At 36.5% G+C, this 23,161-nt stretch overlaps 2 protein-coding genes across 3 annotated transcripts in view; both read left to right on the top strand.

The window, feature by feature from the left end:
• Ptpn22 (protein tyrosine phosphatase, non-receptor type 22 (lymphoid)) overlaps positions 1-20,692 on the top strand; it is a 56,306-nt gene extending 35,614 nt beyond the window's left edge. The window contains exons 17-21 of the mRNA XM_005388984.2: positions 1,560-1,640; positions 1,897-2,012; positions 5,624-5,654; positions 17,365-17,442; positions 20,406-20,692. Coding sequence (XP_005389041.1) covers positions 1,560-1,640; positions 1,897-2,012; positions 5,624-5,654; positions 17,365-17,442; positions 20,406-20,470 — 371 coding nt within the window. The 3' untranslated portion in view covers positions 20,471-20,692. The remainder of the gene's footprint in view (positions 1-1,559; positions 1,641-1,896; positions 2,013-5,623; positions 5,655-17,364; positions 17,443-20,405) is intronic.
• Positions 20,693-21,809: 1,117 nt separating this feature from the next.
• Rsbn1 (round spermatid basic protein 1) overlaps positions 21,810-23,161 on the top strand; it is a gene marked incomplete in the record, with an annotated part of 53,472 nt that continues 52,120 nt past the window's right edge. For both annotated transcript variants that reach the window (XM_013516427.1, XM_013516425.1), the window contains 1 exon segment: positions 21,810-23,161. In XM_013516427.1, coding sequence (XP_013371881.1) covers positions 22,763-23,161 — 399 coding nt within the window.

Genomic DNA, 23,161 nt, shown 5'->3' with positions numbered 1-23,161 from the left:
TTGACTGAAATGGGTCAGTTGTGGTAGTGCATGGCTGTAATCTCAGCACAGAAGAAGGCTGAGGAAGGAGGATAGCAATCTCAAGTCCCACCTGGCTAATTTAGTGAGATCCTGTCTCAAAATAAAAAATTAAAGGTATAGCTCAGTAATGGAGCACTGTTAGGTTTGATCCTCAGTATCACCAAAACAAAACAAATACCCTCCTGCAACCAGATGAAAGGGTATTTTAGGAAGATATCTGATATCTGATAGCTTTAGTTGTCAGAATATTTTGTAACAGCAAATTGGAAGATAATAAACTACTTCAACATAGTTATATCAAATATTTATTAAATGCCTATTACATGTCAGTTATTGTCTTAGGTGCTGGAAATTACGACTGTATTTTGTATATTACCTGGCATATAAGAAATAAGAAAACTTGAGGCCAGGCATGATGGCACATGCCTGTAAACTCAGCACTCTGTGAGGCTGATGTAGGATAATTGCAAGTTTGAACCCAGCCCAGGCAATTTAGTGACTTAGCAAGATCCTGTCACAAATAAAAATTTTTAAAAGGGTTGGGGGTGTATTACAATGTGAAGGCCCTGGGCTCAATTCCCAGTACAAAAGAAAGAAAGAAAGAAAAAGGAAGGAAACTTGCTTTATAGACAAATTCTAAGGCTTAAAAACACAGTGAAACTAGTATTGAAATGCATTTTCATTTTCAAAAAGTATTAATAGGGGCCGGGATATAGCTCAGTGGCACAAACACCTGCCTGGCAAGTAAGTGCAAGGTCCTGAGTTTGATCCCTGGAACCAAAAAAAAAAGGTATTAATATACAGTAAAATAATACTCAGCACTATATAATAAGAAAGAACATCATTTGTATCTTTAGTTTACATCATGGGAAAACAGCTCCATTAAAAATATTTATCATGGAAAATTTCAAACACATTTTAAATCTACTATAATAATATTGTAATGCCTATAAAACTAACAATAATTCCTTAAGATTATCTAATATTTAGGCTTTGTTCAACTTTCTCCAATTGCTTCATAAATGCCTTTTTATAGTTGATTTATCTAGATTCAAAGTTTACATATTGTATTTTATTTATGTTTCCTAACACTTAAAATCTGTAACAGTTCTTTTTTTTACATTTTTTTCATGATATTTATTTGTTACAGAGAGTGGATAATTTATCCTTAAGAGTGCTTAACATTCTGGCTTTGACTAATTGTATTTCCATGTTTTTATTTAACATATATTCTATCTCCAGCATTTCCTATAAAATAGTCGTTAGATCTAGAAGCTTGATTAAATTCAGTTTTAAATTTCTTTGGAAGAATACATCTGTAGGTGATCTATAAGTGTTTGATGAATTGTGGGCTTGTTGGCTAAACAGGCAGAAGGACAAAGGTCCTGAGTGTGGTAATTGTTGAAATAATTTTTTATTTGGTAGCTGTAGGTTAAGATTGACTAATTGCAAAAATTATGTAATGCTAAAAAGGTTCTTGATTTATGATTTTTAATTGATGGATTTTTTTGATTTGTTGTATACTTTTCTCATTATAGCTGCACGTCAAGATTCATCTCCTTCTCCACCTCCACTCCCAGAAAGAACCTTAGAGTCCTTCTTTCTTGCTGATGAAGATTGTAAGTGGTAGTACGTACTTTCATTCTAAAAAGTAATAAAAATTACAATGTTAAAAAGTTAACCACAAAGTAGACCTAAATGGAAAAGATGCAAAGAATAGTTCAATAAAGATAAAATACACTTTCTAAAACCCACAATATACAGCAAAACTAATGCCTTAAAAAGCCAAGAGAAGAATTATTGAATATATACTGTATATAAACCAAAGGTTTAAGAAAGTATGCACAAAACACTTCTTCTCTTTTATTTTTTAAGCTATGCAGACCCAATCTACAGAAACTTATTCAATTAGCTGTCCTGAAACCATGGAAAATTCAACATCTTCAAAACAAATAATGAAGACTACTGGAAAAAATTTCACAAGGAGTAAGGTAAAAAAGAAAAAGCGGAAGATTTAGAAAATATGCCAGAAGCTTTCCTTACTGAAGACTTTTTTCCTTTCGCAGTGTTAATATAGAAAATCAGAGTAAATGTTTTTACTCAGATGAATTGATGATTTCACAACAATCAAAATTAATAAAAAGAAACCAGCTAAATGTGGTACCTCCCACTTGTAATCTCAGCTGCTTGGGAGGTTGAGGCCGGAGGATCACAATTTCAAGATCAGGCTGGGCAACTTAGTGAGATCTTGTCTTAAAATAAAAATAAAATAAAATAAAAACAGACCTTGTCTCAAAATAAAAATAAAATAAAATAAAAGACAATGGATGGGTATGGCTCAGGGCTGGTGTACCTGTCTAGCATACTCAAGGCCCTGGGCTACAAACCAACCAACAAAACACACAAGAGAAAATACCACTACATTAAGAATTTATTTCTCTCTAAGGCTGACTTATAAATATGCATAATAAAACTACAACTTGTTTATTTCTGGAACTAGACAAACTGTAAGTTCATCTGAGGGAAGAGGAGAGATCAAGAACAGCCAAGGGGCTGGGGATATAGCTTAGTGGTGCAGCACCTGCCTAGCAAGCATGAGGTTCTGAGTTCAATTACTGGTACAAAAAAAAAAAAAAACCAGCCAAAAAATTGCAAATAAGTAAGCCAGGAAACAAATGCAATGAATGGAGGGTACCCTCACCAGATATGAAAACACTGTAAAGCCACAATAATTAAAATGGTGTGATATTGGTGAACGAAAAGAAACATGCCTATAGAATAGAAGGGCAAGTCCAGAAATAGGTCCAAAATATTTAGGAATTTACTATATAGCCCAGATGTGCCTAAAATTAGGTGATAAGGATAGACGATTTAATTGTTGGATTAGGTAGCCAACCACCTAAAAAAATAGGAGTTGTAACTCACTTCTATACCAGAATAAATTCTAGATGGCTAAAAGATTTACATGTTAAAATACACAACACACACACACATACACACACACACACACACACCCTTCCAACCTATACAAGTATTAAAATATCTTGAAAAGATTCCTTTATAATCCTAAAATATTCATGACCTTTATAAATATGACTAACAATTCAGAAACTGTAACAAAAAAGTCATAAATTCAACTAAATGAAACAGAAAATTTCTGCATGGGGAAAAAAACAATCATTTTAAAAACAAAAGATAGCTAGGCATAGTGGTGCATGCCTATAATTCCAGAACTCTGGGAGGCTGAGACAAAAGGATCATGAATTAAAACCCAGCTCGGGCAATTTAGTGATTCAGTGACACTGTCTCAAAATAAAAAAAATAACAGTTCAGTACAAAAGCCCTGGGTTCAATCTCTAATACTGGAAAAAAAAAAAAAAGAAGTTGGGTGAGAGCGTGTTTGTGTGTGTGTGTGTGTGTATCAGAAAGTTGGGCATGGTGGCACACTCCTGGAATCCCAGCACTTGGGAGGCTGAGGTAGGAGGATTGCCACAAGTTTGAGGCCAGCCTTGAACTACACAATGAGACCTTGTCTCAAAGAAAACAAAAAACAAAACAGAATTCAAAGGTTTGAAATAGAATAGTCTTCTAAAAAAAAGACAAAGAACAAAGTGGAGAAAAACATCTGCAATTGCCATCATAACCTTAAGGGTACTTGTCTAATATATAAAGAACTGCTAGAAATTCATAAACAATAATAGTCTTAGAATAAAAATGGGCAAAAATACATGTATAGATCATTCAAAGAAAATAAGCACAGTCTGCCCTTTAAACATTTGATAAACTTAACCTCATTCATAATAAGAGAAACACAGATTAAAACCACAGGGACATACTGTTTTTCATCTGTCAGAAAGGCAAATTACAGAAGTGTGATTACACTCTCTGTTATGGACGCTATGGCTAAGTGGAAATAAGCATATGTTTATTGTGTGTGTGTGTGTGTGTGTGTGTGTGTGTGTGTGTGTGTGTGTGCATGTGCGCGTGTATGGGAGTCACTGAACACTGAACCCAAAGCCTTTGCGTTGAGCTGCATCCCCAGCCCTTTTTTACTTTTTATTTTGAGACAGGGCCTTATTAAGTCACTAAGGCTGCCAGAGAGCTAGGATTACAGGGATGCACTACCATGTCTAGCCCGCATGTGCCTACTTTGTTGGAAATGTAAAGTGGTACAACTTCTTTTTTTTTTTCTTTCTGTTTTTTCTTTTTCTTATTTATGGTACAATTTTTTTGGAGGGCAGTTTAGTATTATCAAAATTACAAATGCATATATCCTTTGACCTAACAATTTCACTTCTAGGAATTTATTTTCCATATATAAAAACACACATGAAATTATGTGTATACCAGGTATTCACTTCAGCATTATTTGTAAGAGCAGATGATGAAGAAACAACATGAATGTTAATCACTAGAGGAACCAATTAAATAAATTATAAATTATACTGTACACATATGTATAATGGGATAGTATGCAGCTAAAAAGAGTGAAATGCAAATGTTTTCTATATGTGTATTTATTTACATACTTGTAAGTATTCTGGAGGGATACATAGGAAACTAAGTTATATATGAAAAGGTTAGAAACTGAGTAGATGGAAAACAGGAGAGCATTGTGTGTGTGTGTGTGTGTGTGTGTGTGTGTGTGTGTGTGTGTTTCAGGGTACTGCTGTTTTGCCCAGGCTGACTTCAAAGTTATAATCCTCCTTAGTGGGTAGGAGTACGGGCATGCAACACTACGTCCAGCATAGATGTGAACATTTTTACTAAGATGTTTGAATTATAAATAAATAATTTTCTAAAAATCTAAAAAAGTTTTAGGAAGGAATTTTTTAAATATTTTGCAGAATATCATATTTCTTTTAGGTGTTAGAAAAGTAGATAAGTCATAAAAGACATCTACCTGCTCTTGAAAAGAATATATAGTTAATCTGTTGGAACAGAGCACCTATATTAAACCCATATGAAAATTATCAGGAACACAGTAACCATGAAATAGATTAAAAACATACCTGCTGGGCTAGGGACATAGCTCAGTAGCACACTGCCTGCCTGACAAGTCCTGAGTTTGACTTCCAGTACCAAAACAAACAAACAAAAAACCTGCTGAGGAAATGTGAAGGAAAGAAATCTGAGTAGGTTACTGGAAAAGGTAAGGTAGAGATGCCACCATAAAGAAATCTAAGGACATGGTTTGCTGAAAGGTGGGAAAAAGACATAGCATGGCTGATTGTATAGAAGTAGGCCTAACAGAAAGTTGAGTACAGATTAAGATTGGCAAAAATTCCTGGCTGGAATGGGAATGACTATGTATCATAGGTATGTTCAGATGCTGTTGTGGGTTCTGGAATGTTCCTAATAACAGAGAGAAGTGGGAACTTAATTTTCACTCCTGATACTCTGATAGCATTATTTTAAATATGTAGCGTGATACTTAGGTGGGAAGAACAGCAAGATTAAAATCAAGTGGAGGTTTTGTACTGAATTAAAAATGGCAAGATGAAAAAATAATTTGTGTTTCATGGCTGTTTTGACTTATTTCTATTTAATTGTTTTGAATTTTAGACAAAAACTAACTTTTCCCTTTTGTTTGTTTTTGTAGAGTTTGAAAATTTTGCGAAACATGAAGAAGAGTAAGTTCCTTTGTGCTTATTTTTAAATATATATATATCACTTTTGCATAATTTTTCCTGTTATAGCCAGCCAGCCTGTGAAAATATTAACAATCACAATTTCTAAACAGCCTCCGTAAGGCCCTGTGGATCAGAACACTTACCCTTAGGCCTTGTGCTTCGCTGGGCTCCACAGTACTAGGACCAATCTGGGAGTGCAAAGAAGGAAGTTTCTGTTTATAGACAAAAAATAATTAGTGCAATGTTTGGTATTTTCTACTCATTTTAAGATGCTGTCATACAAGTATGCTATTTAAATTTCCCAGTAGTCTAACCTCCAAAGTATTTTCTTTCAAAATAGTTATAGCAAAACATATTGTGAAACAAATGTGTTGATTTAATGAAATAAGCAAAGAACTGACACATTTCCATTTTCAAGTATTATTAGCAGTACAAGTCTGTTGCTTACTATCTTTGCTATATTGTTGTGAAAATAGAACTGATAGACTCTTGAAACTTTGGGGAATTAGCATAGAAATTCTTATTTACAAATGCAAAGTGTGAAAACATATGCCTCCCACAAATTTGACCACTTGGTTAATTGTGAAGAACTAAACAGTTAGTTGATACTATAGTAGTGCGAAATGGAGGGACAAAAGGGCACTGAGAAAATGGAGTCTAAATAAGAAGGTTGATAGCAGTGCTACTTCATTCTTGTGGGTTTGTACTTTTTACCTATTCCATATTGTTGACAGTTTGTTACCACTGTCATCAGACTTGACCTTTAGGATAAACTGATTTCTAACCCATGATGGCTGAAGTATGGTTGGAAACTGTACTCTTTTTTGTTAAAGACAGTCAAATGAAAATTTAAAGAATTCCAAGGGAAATTATGGTAGGAAACAGGGGAAATTAAATAGCCTTTAAAAGCAAAGAAATGAGTGACTTGAATGAGTCAGCCAAAAATTGATTTGATCAGTTTAGCTTATAAAACACTCCATTTTCTTTCTCTAGCTGATATCCCAGTACTGTCTTAGAATATCAAACAAGAAACATAAACTTCAAGTAGATTTATATTAGCTCAGTTTCTGGATATGATGGGACTCTGAGTCAGAGTTTTATTTCTCAGTAAGAGTTAGGTTATTCCCTGGATCTAGGCTGGCTTGTATTTCCATCTTTCAGCTATCTGGTTCTAAGATCTTTTATTCTTAAGGAAAGAACAAATGTTCCCCAAATTGAGCCTGAAGCTTTAGACTTATCCACCACATATGTCCTCTACCACTTGTAGGTTCATGAATCCAGATTCTGTTATGTCCTCTCTGTAGTCTGGATCTCTTACTGGTCTGTAGTTGTCTTAGTTATTTTTCTCTTGTTGCTGAGACAAAATACCTGACCCCCAAAATTAAAGAGGAAAGCTTTATTTAGCTCACAGTTTGTGGAGGTTTCAATCCATACTTGGCTGGCTCTAAGGCAGAATAGCACATGGCAGAGGGCAACAGTTCATGATGGTGGAAGACAGCAAAAGCAACAAGAGCAAAAGGGAGGAGTTGCAGCAAGCAGCCTCTTTCCCTCCCTTACATTATATGTAAACTACCTGCCGGGGTGGGTGTAGCACTCACAGCCAAAATCCCAGAGTTGGACTATAGATCAATCAAAAACTTTAGAAGCCTGCCCCATGACTGCATGAGGATTTGGGGGGTCATCCAGACACAAACCCTAACAGCAGTTAAATCTTTTAATGAAATTATCATTTTCTTTTGTTATTTTAAGCTAACATCTAAGCATAGTGTCATGCATTCATTCGTTTATTCAATGAATATCTGTTCAATAACTACTATGTACCAAGCGTTGTAGCAAGTATTCAGTATATCATGATAAACAGAGTAGATACCAGATCTCAAGCTTTTGTGGAATTTAAGTCTAGTGAGGGATCGAGACACTTAAAAAGTAAATTTAGGCTGGGCGTGGTGGTACATACCTGTAATCCCAGTACTTGGGAGGCTGGGAGGATCGCCTCAAGTTTGAGGCCAGCGTAGACTAGTCTTGAACTACGTAGGAGACCCTGTCTCAAAAAACAAAATAAAACACAGAAGTAAATTTAGACATTAAACGAGTAAATACACACATAATACCACACTCTGATAAACGCTATGAAGGAAAATGAAAAAGCAACTATGAGAGAGAATAACAAAGGTAATTTTCTTTTTAGAATGGGTGGCACCAGAGGCCCCTTCTAGGGAAGTGAGACAAGAAGGAGCAGCCAGCTAGGCAAAAAATGGGGAGATCAGTCCAGATAAAGGAAACAGCGCATACAAAATCTTGGAGGTGTAAAAGTTTTACATGTTGTGGTAATCAAAGTAAGTCATAGCTGCAGAGTAGTAAGTAAAGAAGAGATACAACAAAATTGAGGCTGGAAAGATGGGGTGAAATAGGTTCTTATGGGTCTTAAGTAGAGTTTAGCCTAAGTGGAATAGGAAGCCCTAAAAGAATTTTAAGCAGAGATTTACCATGCTCTGTATTATAAAAAGATCACTCTGGCTGCTGTATGGAGAATGGAGTATAGGTGACAAAAGTAGAAGCTGTAAACTGGGATGCTCGATGCCGACTTTAGGTGGGAAACATTACTCGAAGTCTTTCAGCTGCAAGTGACAGAAAGCCCACTTAAGCTGAATGAAGTAGGACAGAGGAGTTTATTGGCTTGTAACAAAGGATTCAAATGATATAATCAGGACTTAACCTCTCATTCCATACCGCTCACCTTTGTCTCATCCTGTATTAGTTTACTCATAGGCAAGCTTTACCACATGGTTTCAGGCTTATATTGGAAGAAAAAAGCTCTTTCTTGGTGAATCAAACAAGTCTTGAGGACTAGTGCTAACTGGTGATTGTCTTGGCTTGACTCATTTGCCCATCCTGAACCAATTCTTACCAATGTATGCAATGTTCTGATTAGATAGAATAGTGTCATTCCTAATTTAACAATTGTTACCATGTGGAAACTGACTTATTGGGCATAAGATCAGACACACATACCTGGTATGACTGTACCAATGGACCAGCATTGAAACTGAAAATAATCCATAATTATTGGTCATTTGATTGATTTAACAGTTGAATCAGTTCCACCAGAAGTGTGGAAATTGAAAACTGAGGGTAGATAGAAAGGAAAATTCAAGTTCTGTCATCAGGAGAAGACAGGGAATACATGTTGGGAAAAAGGTCTAACAAAGGGCTTGGCCAGACAATGTGGATTATTGTACTCTAGTATGGATTTTCCTATGGTGCTATATCACTCTAAATAGGATCTTGCTATTTTGCTCCATCTGGCCTCAAATTCCTAAGCTTGAGAAATTCTCCTGCCTCAGTTCCCCAAGTAGCTGGGACTATAAATCAACTTGGAGAGAATGAGCACCTTAAAAAAGATAGTTTTCTGAAATCCCATCACAGTAGCTTAACAGGAAACAACACTAATACATCAGTCACTCTGAGGCACTCACCAGCAGTGGTAGGAGGTCACTTAGCATCCAAAAAAAGAACCAAATGGAAACTCACATGGAGACATATGCACAATCCAGGGCATATCACAGAGATGTAGTCACTCACCAGAAAAGACCCTTCCCTGCATGACTGCTCTGTCCAGCAGAGCTCTCGAAATTCTGGGGGTGAACGATAGTAGAGGATGAAGAAATAAAGACAAGAGTTAGAAAACCAAAAGCTGAGGTCAGGTAGAGCCCTCTCTCCTGATGGGAGAAAAGGTACTGCTCAAGAACTGCAGTGCATTTATTTATACACTGGGCAGTTTGATGTCATGTAACACCCCACTGCCTAGCATCCTATTTGCTTGGATTGCCTTGGGCTCTTCTCCTCCCACAGCTGGAATAGCTTGTTCATGTGGCTTGCCTTGGGAACTCTTTGTTCTCGGGACTGGCCTTGCTCCAGCCCTGCATGTGTGATTGATCTCCAGTTTCAGCCACTCCTCACACATGACAGCAGAAGAGGTACCTTCCCATCTGAGCTGATAGAGCACTGGGCCACTTCTAGAACTGGAGATGGTATGAAAGGATATTCAGCAGGCTGTGGAACCTCTGGCCTCCTCACTCCTACAGTGTATGTGGGAGGCACATGAGTATATACAACTGTGTATGAGTGTCAATTTTTTAGTTTCTATAGAGAAACTGTGTATGAGTGTCAGTGTTTTAGTTTCTATAGAGATTTAGATCAACCTGTCAGGTGCTTCCTCACGAAGGGTTGCTTCCTGAATCTTCCAGTGTTGGATTATGGGTAGCCTATTAGTTGGGCTTCACACCAATCTTCAAAAAGCCTCTCACACTTTCCACTTTTTTTTCTTTCTGACCTCACACACAGTCTCCTAAACCTCTTGCCTTTTCCTTTCTTTCTGGGCATAAAAATAGTATCATCAAAACCTATTTTTTCTTTTGTTTCCTTTTCATTTTTCTTCTCCTAATTCCCATCATATTCTTCATCATTACTACTCCCTCATCTTCCTGGGTTATTGAAACTTTTATTTTTTTATTGAAACTTTTAAAACAAGTTTTATATTATGTGTTGATATACGATTGGCTCTTTGAATGTTAATATTACCAGGAATGTTCTCAGTTCATAATGCAGTGGGAACTCTTTGTTCTGATCCTAGTACTGATCCTAGTAAGACTGATCCCAGTACTCTGAATTGGTTGAATTGGTGCCTATACTCTGAACTGGGAGAAATCCACTTACTGAAGACATCTCTAGTAGAGACGTAGAGCTTTCTGTCCCAACTGACCTACAACCTTCAACACAAAAACACATAGCCATGAGAAAACAAGACAATAAAATGTCTCCAAAAATTAATAATTCACCAAAAACTTATCTTATCTCATAATGCAATGCTAGAGACAGATCCTAGTATACTGAAAGTTCTTTGTCTTCTAGACAAAGAACTAAAAAAAAAAAAAAAACTAATAGTTACAATGATTGAAGAGGTCAAAGAAAATACGATTAACGAATTAAAGACGACAATGCAGGATATAAAAGACCATGTCAGTAAAGAATTAGAAGAAAAAAGAAATCAAGCAGAAATCTTGGAAATGTAAGATTTAATCAAAAGTTTTGTTGGTAGGCAAGATCAATCAGAAGACACAATATTAGGACTTGATAACAAAGTTGATATAGGACATTTACTCTGTAATAATGAAGAGACAACCAAAAGATGATCTCAGAGGTCCTAGATTCTGGATGAATCTAAAAGAAATTTAAGGATCACTGGATTTAAGGAAGGTATAGGGGCAGAGACTAATGATACAAAAATTTATTCACCAAAATTATGGCAGGAAACATCCCAAACAGGGAATGAGATAGATACCAAGGTAAAGAAGGCACTCAGAAAAAAAAAAAAATCTCTTCACGACACATTACAGTCAAAGTCCCAGAAACTAAAAGCTGTTAGAGAAAAGTGCAAAATTACCTATAAGAGCAAACTCACCAGAATAACAGCAGATTTCTCAACACAAACCTTAAAGGCCAGGAGAGCTCAGAGTGAAAATTTTCCAGCCCTAAAGGAAAATAATTGCCCACTCAGATTACTATAGCCTGTAAAATTATCCTTGGTGAAATAAATTCCTATCAGGATAAAGATAAACTAAAGAAATATGACCACCAAACTAGCACTGCAGAAAATACTTAAGGGAGTCCTAAACAAAGATGACAACACCACCTGAGCCCAAAGGAGAGAACAAATCTCAGTGGGAGAGTTAAACAAAAGAAAATCAAAGGAATCAAACACTTGAAAGTAGCATAATAATAGGAAATGGTATATACCTTTCAATAGTAACAGTCTATGTAAATAATCTTAACTCTCCAATCAAAAGATATAGACTGGTAGATTGGATCAAAAAACTATATGTTACCTGCAGGAGACACACTTCACTCATAAAGAGACACACAGATGAAAAGTGAAAAGATCAAAAATAATATTCCAAACAGCTGAGCTGGAAAGAAAACAAGAGCAGCTGTTCTCATTTCCGACAAATTTGACTTCAAACCAAAACTGGTCAGAAGACAAAAAGAAGGTCACTATATATTGGTAAAGGGAACAATTTACGAAGATTTACTGAACATCAGCAAGCCCAATTTCATAAAAGAAAACTACTTGACATAAAAGGACAGATAAGACACTAATACAATCACAATCTTTGTAGGGGAGCTCAATACTCATCTCCCACAAATAAATAGGTCAACTAGACAAAAAAATCAACAAAGAAATAGCAGGGTTAAACTATACCATCAAACAAATGGTTTTAACTATTATCTACAGAGTATTTCATCTAACAATAGCAGAATACACCATCTTTTCAGCAGTCCATGAAACTCTCTCCAAAGCATGTCTTAATAAATACAAAAACATTGAAATAATCTCTTACATCCTATGAGGTCATAGTGGAATGAAACTAGATATTAACAGCAAAACAAACCTCAGAAACTACACAAATGCATGGAGATCAACTCTTGATGAGCAATAAGTCACAAAAGAAATCACAGAAGAAATTTAAAAATTCCTGGAATCATATGACAATGGTAATACAACATATAAGAATCTGTGGGACATAATGAAAGCAGTTCTGAGAGGGAACCTCATAGCTGTGAGTGCCTGTTTTAGAAAAACAGAGCAATCCCAAAACCTATTGTTGCATGTGAAGGTCCTAGAAAAACAAGAGCAATTCAAATCCAAAATTTGTAGAAGGAAAGAAATTAATGAGAAGAAATCAGTGAATTTGAGACTAAAAAAAAAATACAAAGGATCAATGACTTTAAGGCGAATTCTCTGAGAACGTAAACAAGATTAACAAATTTTCAGGTGAATTTAAATGAAAGAGGAAGATCCACCATAATACAATTGGAAATAAAAAAGGTGAAATTATAATAGGTAACCATAGAAATCCAGACGAATATTAGACGCTATTTTGAAAACTTACATTCCAATGAATTGGAGAATATAGAAAAAAATGTATAAATTTCCAGACACATATAACTTACCAGAATTGAACCAAGAAGATTTAAAAACTGAATAGACCAGTGACAAGCAATGAAATTGATGCCATAAATAAAAATTCTACAACTAAGAAAATCCCAGGGTCTGATGGATTCACTGTTGAATTTTAAGAGAACTTTAGAGAAGAACTGATGCCAATACTCCTCAAACTTTTCCTTATAATTGAAAGGGAAAGAATGTTTCCAAACTCATTTCATGAAGCCAGCTGTGATAGTAAAACTCAATAAGGACTCAAAATATAAAAATAAAAATAAACTATAGGTTAATATCCTTGATGAATAGGGTTCCAAAATCCTCAATAAGGTATTTGTGTACAAAATTCCACATACACCATAAACAGGTAGGGTTCACCTCAGGGATGGAAAGATATATCATTCATACATAAATCAATAAGTGAAACATACCACATAAATAAAGTATAAAAATCACATAATCATATCAATAGATGCAGAGAAAACCTTTGATAAAATCCAACATCTCTGTCTCTCTCTGTCTCTGTCTCTGTCTCTCTCTCTCTCTCTGTCCTTTTTGAGATAGGATCTCACTCTTTCTCCAAGCTGGCCTCAAACTTGTGGCAATCCTCCTGCCTCAGCCTTCTGAGGGCCAAGATTACAGGTTTGTGCCACCATATCTGGCTCCAACATCTCTTCATGTTTAAAAATCCTGATGAAAATAGGAATACAAGGACATTACCTCAAACTGATAAAACCCATATATGACAAACACACAGCCCACATCATGGGGGAAAAGCTGAAAGGATTCCATCTAAAATCAAGAATGAGACAAGAATCTCCACTCTCATCACTCCTGTTCAATACAGTACTTGAAACAGTATCCAAAGAAAGCAGGAAAAACAAAGAAATAAAAGGGATATGTAGAGGAAAACAAGTCAAATTATCCCTGTGTGCAGACGATATGATCTTATATGTAGAAGACTCCCCTCAAGAATACTTCCCCACAGGATTCCTAGGGCTGATAAACAAATTCTGCAAAGTGACAGGATCCAATACTAATACATCAAAATCTACAGTGCTAGCTGAGTGTGGTGGCACATACCTGTAATCCCAGCTCTTGGGATGCTGAGGCAGGAGGATCACTGTGTTCAAGGCCAGCGCTGGCTACATAGTGAGTTCAAGGCAAGCTGAACCACATAACAAGACTCTGTCTCAAACAAACAAACAAACAAACAAACAAACAGACAAAATCAATAGTGTTCCTGTACACCAATAAGAAACTCACCAAGAAAGAAATCAGGAAAAACCGCTGGGCGTTGTGGTGCGCACCTGTAATCCCAGCACTCAGGAGACTGAGGCAGGAGGATGGTTGTAAGTTTGAGACCAGCCTGGGCTACAAAATGAGCTCAAGACCAGCCTGAACTGCATAGCCAGATCCTGTCTCAAAAAAAAAAAAAAAAAAAAAAAGACAAAAAAAAGAAATCAGGAAAAACAATCCCATTCACAATAGCATCAAAAGAAAGAAAGAAAGAACAAAGGAAACAAAGAAAGAGATACATAGGAATCAACCTAAACAAGGTGGTGAAAGACATCCATAATAAAAACTATAGAACTCTGAAGAAAGAGATTGAAGAGGATGCATAAAAATGGAAAGACATCTTCTGTTCTTGGATAGGCAGAGTTAATGTTAAAATGTTTGTACTATCAAAATGATCTATGGATTTAATGTAACCTCTATTAAACTACCAACTATATATATATATATATATATTTTGTCTTTTTGAGACAGGGTCTCGCTATGCAGTTCAGGCTGGCCTTGAGCTCATTTTGTAGCCTAGGCTGGCCTTAAACTCGCAAAGATCCTCCTGCCTCAGCCTCCTGCGTGCTGGGATTGACAGGCATATGCCACCACGCCTGGCTTTTAGCCAACAGTATTCTTCACTGAACTAGAAAAAAAAAATCTTAAAGTTTATATGGAACCAGGGAGACCAGAATAGTCAAAGTGATACTGAGCAAAAAGAGCAAAGTGGAAGCATCACAATTTTAGATTTTAAATTATACTACAGAGCAGTAATAACAAAAACAGCACAACACTGGCACAAAAATAGACATGTAGACCAATGGAATAGAACATAAAACAGAGAAACAAATGCATGCACTTTCAGCTATTTGATTTTTCATAAAAGGGCCAAAAACACTTGGAGAATAGATAGCTTCTTTAACAAATGGTGCTGGGAAAATTGGTTATACACATGCAGTTATTGAAATGAGATCCATGTCTCTTACCCTATGCTAATATCAAATCAAAATGGATCAGAGACTTAGATATACAAACAGAAATATTGAAATGATGGAAGATAACTTAGGAGAAACACTTGAAGCCAGAGGCATAGGCAAGGACTTCCTGAATAGAATCAACAGATCGGATAACAACAAACCGCAAAGTTTATGTACAACAAAGGAAACAATCAACAGAGTGAAGTGACAACCTACGAATGGCAGAAATTTTTTTGCCAGCCACTCTTCTGATAAGGGTTAATATCCAGACTCTGTAAACTACTCTAAAAATTACCCTCCCTTTATCTTTGGGGGTCAGATATTTTATCTCAGCAATAAAAGTAAGTTTTTTTTTTACAGTTCACCAGGGCATTAATCCTGTAGCATTGCCAAATTCACGCTGCAAATTCTAGCAGCTTAATGATTTGCACACCCACTTTTACTTTTTCTTTTAGAAAATATCTAAGGTATGTCATTATGTAAAATAGCATTCCCTCCAATATACACGTGTAGGATTTTTGCTCCTTTGTAACAAGCACTCAGCCCATATGCAGTATAGAGATTGTTATCTCCTGAACTTCTTCACCTTCATCCACTTTGTATTCATGTCTGTCCTCAGGGCCTAGCCTAATGCTTGTCACACAGTAGGTACCAACAAATATATATTTAATTGGATATGATTGAAATCTTAGTATATATTCTAGTAATTCATACTCAATTATCTCCCAGAAGGGAAGGTGCTTCTAGAATCTTCATATTTAGGTATGCATGTGCAAATACATATATGCAGTTCTCATATTGCACTCTGAAATGCTGAAAACAAAAATGAGAATATTTAATAGCCTCTCCCCATTTATATGCTGTTTGTTAGAAAATTTTTTTTGAGACAAGGTCTCACTATCTAGTTCAGGCTCACCTTGAATTCACTATGTAGCCCAGGCGGGCCTTGAACTCGTGCCAATCCTCCTGTCTCAGCCTCTCGAGTGCTGGGATTATAGGCATGCTATTTGTTAGAAAATTTATCCAAACTGAAATTATCTTTTTTCATTGCAAGATAGTACCTGTGTGAAGATGTGGACCAGTTTCCATTGGATTGTTTTAAAAACTGGGCAGGGAAGAAAATAGGGAGCAAGCTAATATTTGTATATATTACAGCACTGGAATACATATATATTTTTTAACACTGCATGTAAGCAACTAAAAAACCAAAACAAAGCAGCATAACAAAGTAGCATAACAAGGCTTCTGGGAAACTATGGATCTAAATTAGAATCGTCTAAAATTGGAAAAAAAGTAGGCTTGAAAATGAAGAGAGATTCTAGAACTAGAGAATAATGGAAGAAAAGTCACAGACTCACCATCGATGAATAAATAAAGTGAAGATTTACTTTTATTTTATTTTATTTTATTTTTTGGTTTTTCTCCGGTACTGGGAATCGAACTCACAACCTTGCACTTGCCAGGCAAGCACTGTGCTGCTGAGCTAAATCCCCAGCCACTAAAATGAAGATTTAGAAGTGTACTAAGAGTGGTTAAAGACAAAGTACAAAGCTAAAATGTGAATCCCAAAAAAGGCTGATTCAGGATATAATGGTTCTCATTCCTTTAGCAGTTTTCTTTAGTGTTAGGATTTACTACATTATCTGATTGCAAAGAAAAAACTCATTAAACAAAACGGAGGAAAAGGCACTGCACCTGGTGGATGAGGTGGTACTAGGGGTTGTGGCGGAGGTCAGGGCCACAACTGGAACCAAGGATTTAATAAGTATTATGATCAAGGATATGGAAATTACAATAGTGCCTATGGTGGTGATCAAAACTATAGTGGTGATGGCAGATAAGATTATACTGGGTATAACTATGGAAACTACGGATACGGCCAGGGACATGCAGACTGCAGTGGTCAACAGAGAACTTATGGCAAGGCATCTCGAGGAGGTGGCAACCACCAAAATAATTACCAGCCAAACTAAAGAGGAAGACATTGGAGAAAACAGGAGATGCATAAGAAATCTTCTAGGACAGCACTGAAGATTGGTCTGTTGCTCTAATGATTATTTTGTAAAAGACTTTCTAGTGTACAAAACACAACTGTGTCCAACTGTATATAGCTGCCAATTAGTTTTGTTTTTACTTTGTTCTTTGCTGTGTGTTATGACTCTCGATTTGTGTTCATACAAATTTTATTTGTATGATTTCTCATGTTAAACCCCAAATAAATGCTTCCTTATGTGAAAAAAAAAAAAAAAACAACCATTAAACAAAACAAAACAAAGATTATGGTGGCAACCATTTGTAAGTACCTGTATTTTTGTTAACATCTGATACTGATATATTTATTTTGGGAATACTAGTTACTCTGGGGATGTTTAATCTCATTTATGCAATTTGATAAACAGTAATATGAGTCTGTCTTCATTGTTCCCCTTGTGTTTTTTTCTTTTGATTATAGGTATCTGTAATTCTTCCTCATCAAGTAAGCCTGTAGAATCTATCCCGTCAAATAATTCCAGATCATTTCCAAGTTTTGGTATGTGCATTATTTTATAGCAGAGTTTTTAAAGAAAATATAATTTTACAGTATAGATCCTTATATTTACATTCTTTTCCATGTAATTTATTTTTTTTAACCTCAGCTACCTTTTTTTTTTAAGTGCTAAAAATCAAACCCATGGCATCATGCATGCTAGGCAACCACTGTACCACTGAGCAACACCCTCATTTCTCAGCTACATCTTAACATCTCAAATAGGGCTGAGTTGTCTAGCATACGTGGAAAAGAAATATAGATAACTAAATTATACTAGCATGTAGTAAATAAACATGACTAGTAAAATGAAACTGAGATGCTCTAGTCTCATTCATACCTATAACAAAGTTACAAAAAATATACAAGTGTGAAAACAAAAGCAGTTGCTATCTAATCTTATATAACTCAGTAAACAGTAGGAGATGAAGTATAATTTTGAGTTTATAGGAACTGCTATAAAAATAAAGGAATTGCTTAGCCATTTGACTCTAAGTATAAGACATAAACTAGATGGTAATTTTGTATTATTTTAAGCATTGTATTTTTCTGTATGACTTGTACTTGTGATACTAAAAATGACATTATAGTATAATTTCTAAGTCTGTCAATTAATGTGGGCTACTTACTACTAAATTTATTAACCAAAAAGCAGACCTCCAAAAGGATATGGAGGACCCCGAGAGTATTTTGAAGGGGTCTCATGGCAATGTGTCTTTTACTGTAATAATTTAAAAATTTAAACATTCACTGTACTTCTTGGTCAGACCTCATATACAATTGCCCAGATACAATTTTTTATTTCCATGAAAAAAGCAGAGAGAGATTTTGATAGAGAATTACAAATCTCTGCCATATTTGTGTTGCAGCCCCTATTTCAGTTTGAGATCATCTCTAACTAGAATTTCTGTATTTGTTTCTTTAACCATAAAATTTTGTTTGGATTTTATTAACTCTATGGTTTAAAATATTATTTAAAATTATGGCTGGGCATGGTGGTGCACAGCTGCAATCCCAGCACTCGGGAGGCTGAGGCGGGAGGATCACTGTGAGTTCAAGACCAGCCTAGGCTACATAGTGAGTTCAAGGCCAGTCTGAACTGCAGAGTGGGACTCTGTCTCAAAAAAATATATATATGATTTTATGGAATCATTTAGTTAATACCATTTATGTAAAATATTGCATTAACTATGAAAAAGCATTCAACTTTGCCTGGAACATACTGGTCATATTTTCTTCTTTTTCTCTAAGCCAGTCTAATTTATAGTCTACATAAGTTCACAGTGGTCTGAAGATAGAATATTAGAGAGCTGCCTCCGTGTTACTCCTTAAATATGCCTAGATTCAAACAGTTTACTTACTAGAAAAGCAGAATTTATTTTTTTCACTGCTGTTTTTTATAAAGAAAGAAATGTTAATTGCAAGGATACATTACTTCAAAACGTATTTAAATTTGAAAGAAAAACTTGTGGTTCATGTTTCCTGAATTAACCCACATGCCAAAAAAAAAACAAAACAAAACCTCATTTCTATTGAGAATTGAACAATAAAGGAGACTAAATGTAAGAATTCCTTCTATCTTACATACTTCATCAGGTAACATGTCCTTACTTATGATTTCGATCCACTTGGATTACAGTCAAAATATCTGTACCGAGGAGGTATTTGATTACTGTATACAGTTATTTAACATGAAATATTTTACCCTCTATCTAGTGTTTGTTATTCACAGGGGTAAAATGTACATGGACTAGGCTGTGGATCCTTCCTCCAATTTTTTTTTTATTGCCCCTGTTAATTTTATTGGTTTACTAGTCTTATTTTTTTACATTGTATTTTCCCTTTTTCTACTATGCTATTATTCTTCCAGTTCTGGTATAGTTTTTTGTAAATCATGATTTAGGTAACATTTGAAGAGTTACTAGGTAAGGCAATGAAATAAAAGGTTTAGGAATATCTTTTGAGTTTTCCATGCACTGTTGTTTTTCTGATTTTCAAACTTTTCTTAATTTAAGCCCTTGAAGTTAACTAAGTATAGGATGCCTTGAAAATATACTACCATCAAAAAAGGAAAGGCATGTTTTGCTGAAGTGATAAAAACCAATATCATCAATGTGCAAATCTTCTGACAGCACCCCAAAATAGCCTTCATTATTTGTGAAAATTTTCCTCATCTTCCTTTGTGGGAGGTAGGGGGTATGAGTTTGAGGGAAAAAGACAAGTAAAAGTGATTGTTCAACTATTTAGTTTTCCAGGATTATTAGTTTACTTTTTTCTAATCTCTTCTAACATAATTGGTTAGTAATCCACAACTTTCTGAGCTTACAGAGAGGTATAACTGGATTTAATATATAATATGAAAGAAATAGTTCTGAGTTTTGTGAAACTGATATTGAATTTTGTGATGAGTGGATGTGGATAAAAATGTATATAAATGATTTAATGTACTGAATTATCAAAGGTTATTATAACCAGCTTTTCCATCCAGATATTACCATTATTAAATCTATAAGTGCTCTACAAATTTAAAATATTAGTAACCAGGTGGGGGGGTGGCAGAGTGGTAGATCAAACCCGGTGGCACAGTGCCCTAGATATCACCAGCACTACAAAAATAAAGTAAGTATTCTGTTATCATTTAAGTTTTAAATAACTATAATGTCCTTACAATCTACTACTAAATTGGTCAAAGATGTTATCTGGACTTTTGAAAAGAATCCATGTATTTATATGTGTTACTCTGTAAATTCCAAGTATTTTTTAATTTAGTACTGGGGACTGAACTCAACCAGAGCCCTTGTTAAGTTGCTATGTTCCCATGCTGGGTTTGAATTTATGATCCTCCTGCCTCAGCATCCCAGAGTACTGGGATTATAGGTATGGACCATAATAATAAAGCTTATGCCTGGCTTTACTTCTGTATTTTAAAAAATAACCTCTTTGTTCATTTTTATTTTTGTCCTCAGGTTTTGCAAATCGTTTTTCAAAACCCAAAGGACCACGGAACCCACCACCATCTTGGAATATTTAATAAACTCAGGATTTATAAGAATATGGAATGCAAATTGTCTGCAAACACAACTACTGGCTAGCTAAAATAAGTGCTGTATATTCATAATATCATAAAGAAGATATACGGTTAATAACTTTTAAAAGAAAATCAGTGTGTAAAAAGTCCAGAAGTTTTGCATTTTCCTATCATTTACACTGGGTTCAAAATTGTAAATAAAAAGTTCATTTGAGTTTATGAAGAGACTGCTGTATGAGAAACATTTTAAAAATGGATTTAGTTTTTACTTGTGGACGCTATTCTACTTTTTTACATAAATGTAAATTTTTGTTCATTTTTGTTCACTGTTATCCAGGCTGGTCTAGAACTCTTGGGATCAAGTGATCCTCCTGCCTCAGCCTTCCCAATGTGTGGTGTATCACCATGTATGACTGAAATACAAAGTTTTTTTCAGTCTTTTCTGAGAGTAAATACGCTTAAAAAAATTTTAGCTTATCAGTACATGTGTGTAGTACATAATGTTTACATTCTTTGTGGGAAGTTGGTACATATAAAAAGTTTTTTAAGAAGTGGATTTCAATTAAATTTCTACACGGTCAGAACATAATACAAAAATTAGTTTTATTCTTACCTTGTAGTTGCAGTATAAAATTACTGCTTGTGACAATGTCTATTCTCTAGGAGTTATTTTTGCCTAAATGGGGTCACTTATCTTTCTAAACGTTGTGGGAGACTGGAGTAGTAAGAAAAGAAGTTACATTTAACAGAATAAGATGTACAAATAACAACATTTTTTGTATTTTTTATTTGCATATATCAACAGCAAGATAGTCAACCACATTTCTGCTATGTTTTAATCTCAACTACCAATTCTAGAAAAATAAGAAAATTGCTACCTTTGGGTAGCACTGTCTTTATATTAAAGGTCCTATATAAACGTGCAATTTCTATACAATCAACCAGAGGTACTGGTTATTTAAATTTCTGTATATGGATTTGTATTAAGACAATTTGACATTCCAAATCTAATTTTATGTAGCAAATAATTTACTATATCAGTAAGATTAGAAAGGATTAGCTTATCCTAGTGACATAACATCTTTTCATTTAAAGAAGTTTATTTATACCTTTTAGAAACAGTATTAACAGTATTTTCTCATTAGTACTTTTTCTTAGGAAGCCTAATGATAAGTAATGTGTCATTCAATTTACCCTATCCTAGTACAGTATACCCAATAGGTATCAATGAACTTTTTTTTTTGAGACAGGGTCTCACTATGCAGTTTAGGCCGGCCTTGAGCTCACTTTGTAGCCAGGGCTGGCCTCAAACTAGCAACGATCCTCCTGCCTCAGCCTCCCGAGTGCTGGGATTACATGCGTGTGCCACCACGGCCTGCTAACTTTCTTGTTTTGAAACAAACTTCATTACAGCAGTGTTCACTTAGTTTTATGTAATTCTGTAAGAATTAGTGGTATCAAAGCAGTAATTTTATCTTCTGTGTATCACTGCAACCAATTATTTTCAAATATCGTTGTTAAAGACCAAATGCATTAAAAGAATCCTAGTTAAAAGTTGAGTGACGAAAGTCTAAATAAAATTTCCCTTGGTGAAGGTGACGATCTGGGGAGTGTTCACTGGTAGACACGCCCTTCAAATTTATGCAACCTTACACTTATGATCTGGAAAAAATCATATAAAAATGAAAACAGGCTTTTCCACCTCGGGTCTTCCGTAGCCCCAGCGGGTTCCCGGGCCGCCAGGCAGGTCGCGCACCTGTCTGGTTACGCCTGTAGCTGGGACCACAGCAACGCCCGGAAGGCGCTTCCAAACACCTAACTGCAGCCCTACTGCACGTCGCAGCAAAACTACCGTCATTTTGCGTAACAGTAAATCCTCTTTTTCCCTTCACGGTACCGTCTGTCACGGGACAAGGCCGGAGATTCTTCTACCTCACAAAGGGTGGTGAGAGCAACACGACGTGCAGAAGTCACCATGGAAACCACCTATTCAGTGTAAAATGACGAAGGGACGCAGGCAGACGATAACGTGAGCGCGCAGCCAGACTCGGAGAGCCATTAACAATGTTCGGGCCGTTAGGGCGGTTGGCGGCAACTCGCCGGCCGGCTGCCGTTGCGTCGCAGCCCGAAGCGTGACTCGGCGCACGCTCCCGCTCCGCTCCTCCACTCAGCGCCAGGGACGCGGCGGGGGCGGCGAGACTACGGGTCCCACGCGTCTTTGCGCGGCCCAGGGCGCTTTACAATAGAAGCTCGGTGGGAGAGGCCCGCGGAGCGCTGGGCACCGCCGCTTCCGGCATGTTCCGCTCCGCGCCGAGCACGGCCGACAAATGGAGAGAGAAGGAGAGACTCCAATGCCCAGAGGGCCGTGCGCAAGTGGCGCTTGCGCGGTGCGCGGACGGGGGGGCGGTCGGGCCATTTAAATGTGTGTTTGTGGGTGAAATGGCTGCGCAGGTCGGAGCAGTGCGCGTAGTACGGGCGGTGGCGGCGCAGGAGGAGCCGGACAAAGAGGGGAAGGAGAAGCCCCATGCTGGGGTTTCGCCGCGGGGAGTGAAGCGGCAGCGCCGGGCAAGCAGTGGGGGGTCTCAGGAGAAGCGGGGGCGGCCGAGCCAGGACCCCCCTCTCGCTCCCCCTCACCGGCGGCGTCGCAGCCGCCAACATCCCGGGCCGCTGCCGCCCACGAGTGCCGCCCCCGCC

This window comes from Chinchilla lanigera, unplaced genomic scaffold (genome assembly GCF_000276665.1).
Source record: "Chinchilla lanigera isolate Chin_1 unplaced genomic scaffold, ChiLan1.0 scaffold00034, whole genome shotgun sequence".
NCBI classification, from domain to species: Eukaryota; Metazoa; Chordata; class Mammalia; order Rodentia; family Chinchillidae; genus Chinchilla; species Chinchilla lanigera.
Note: the sequence above shows the minus strand (reverse complement) of the source record. Positions and strands in the feature narration are given on the sequence as shown.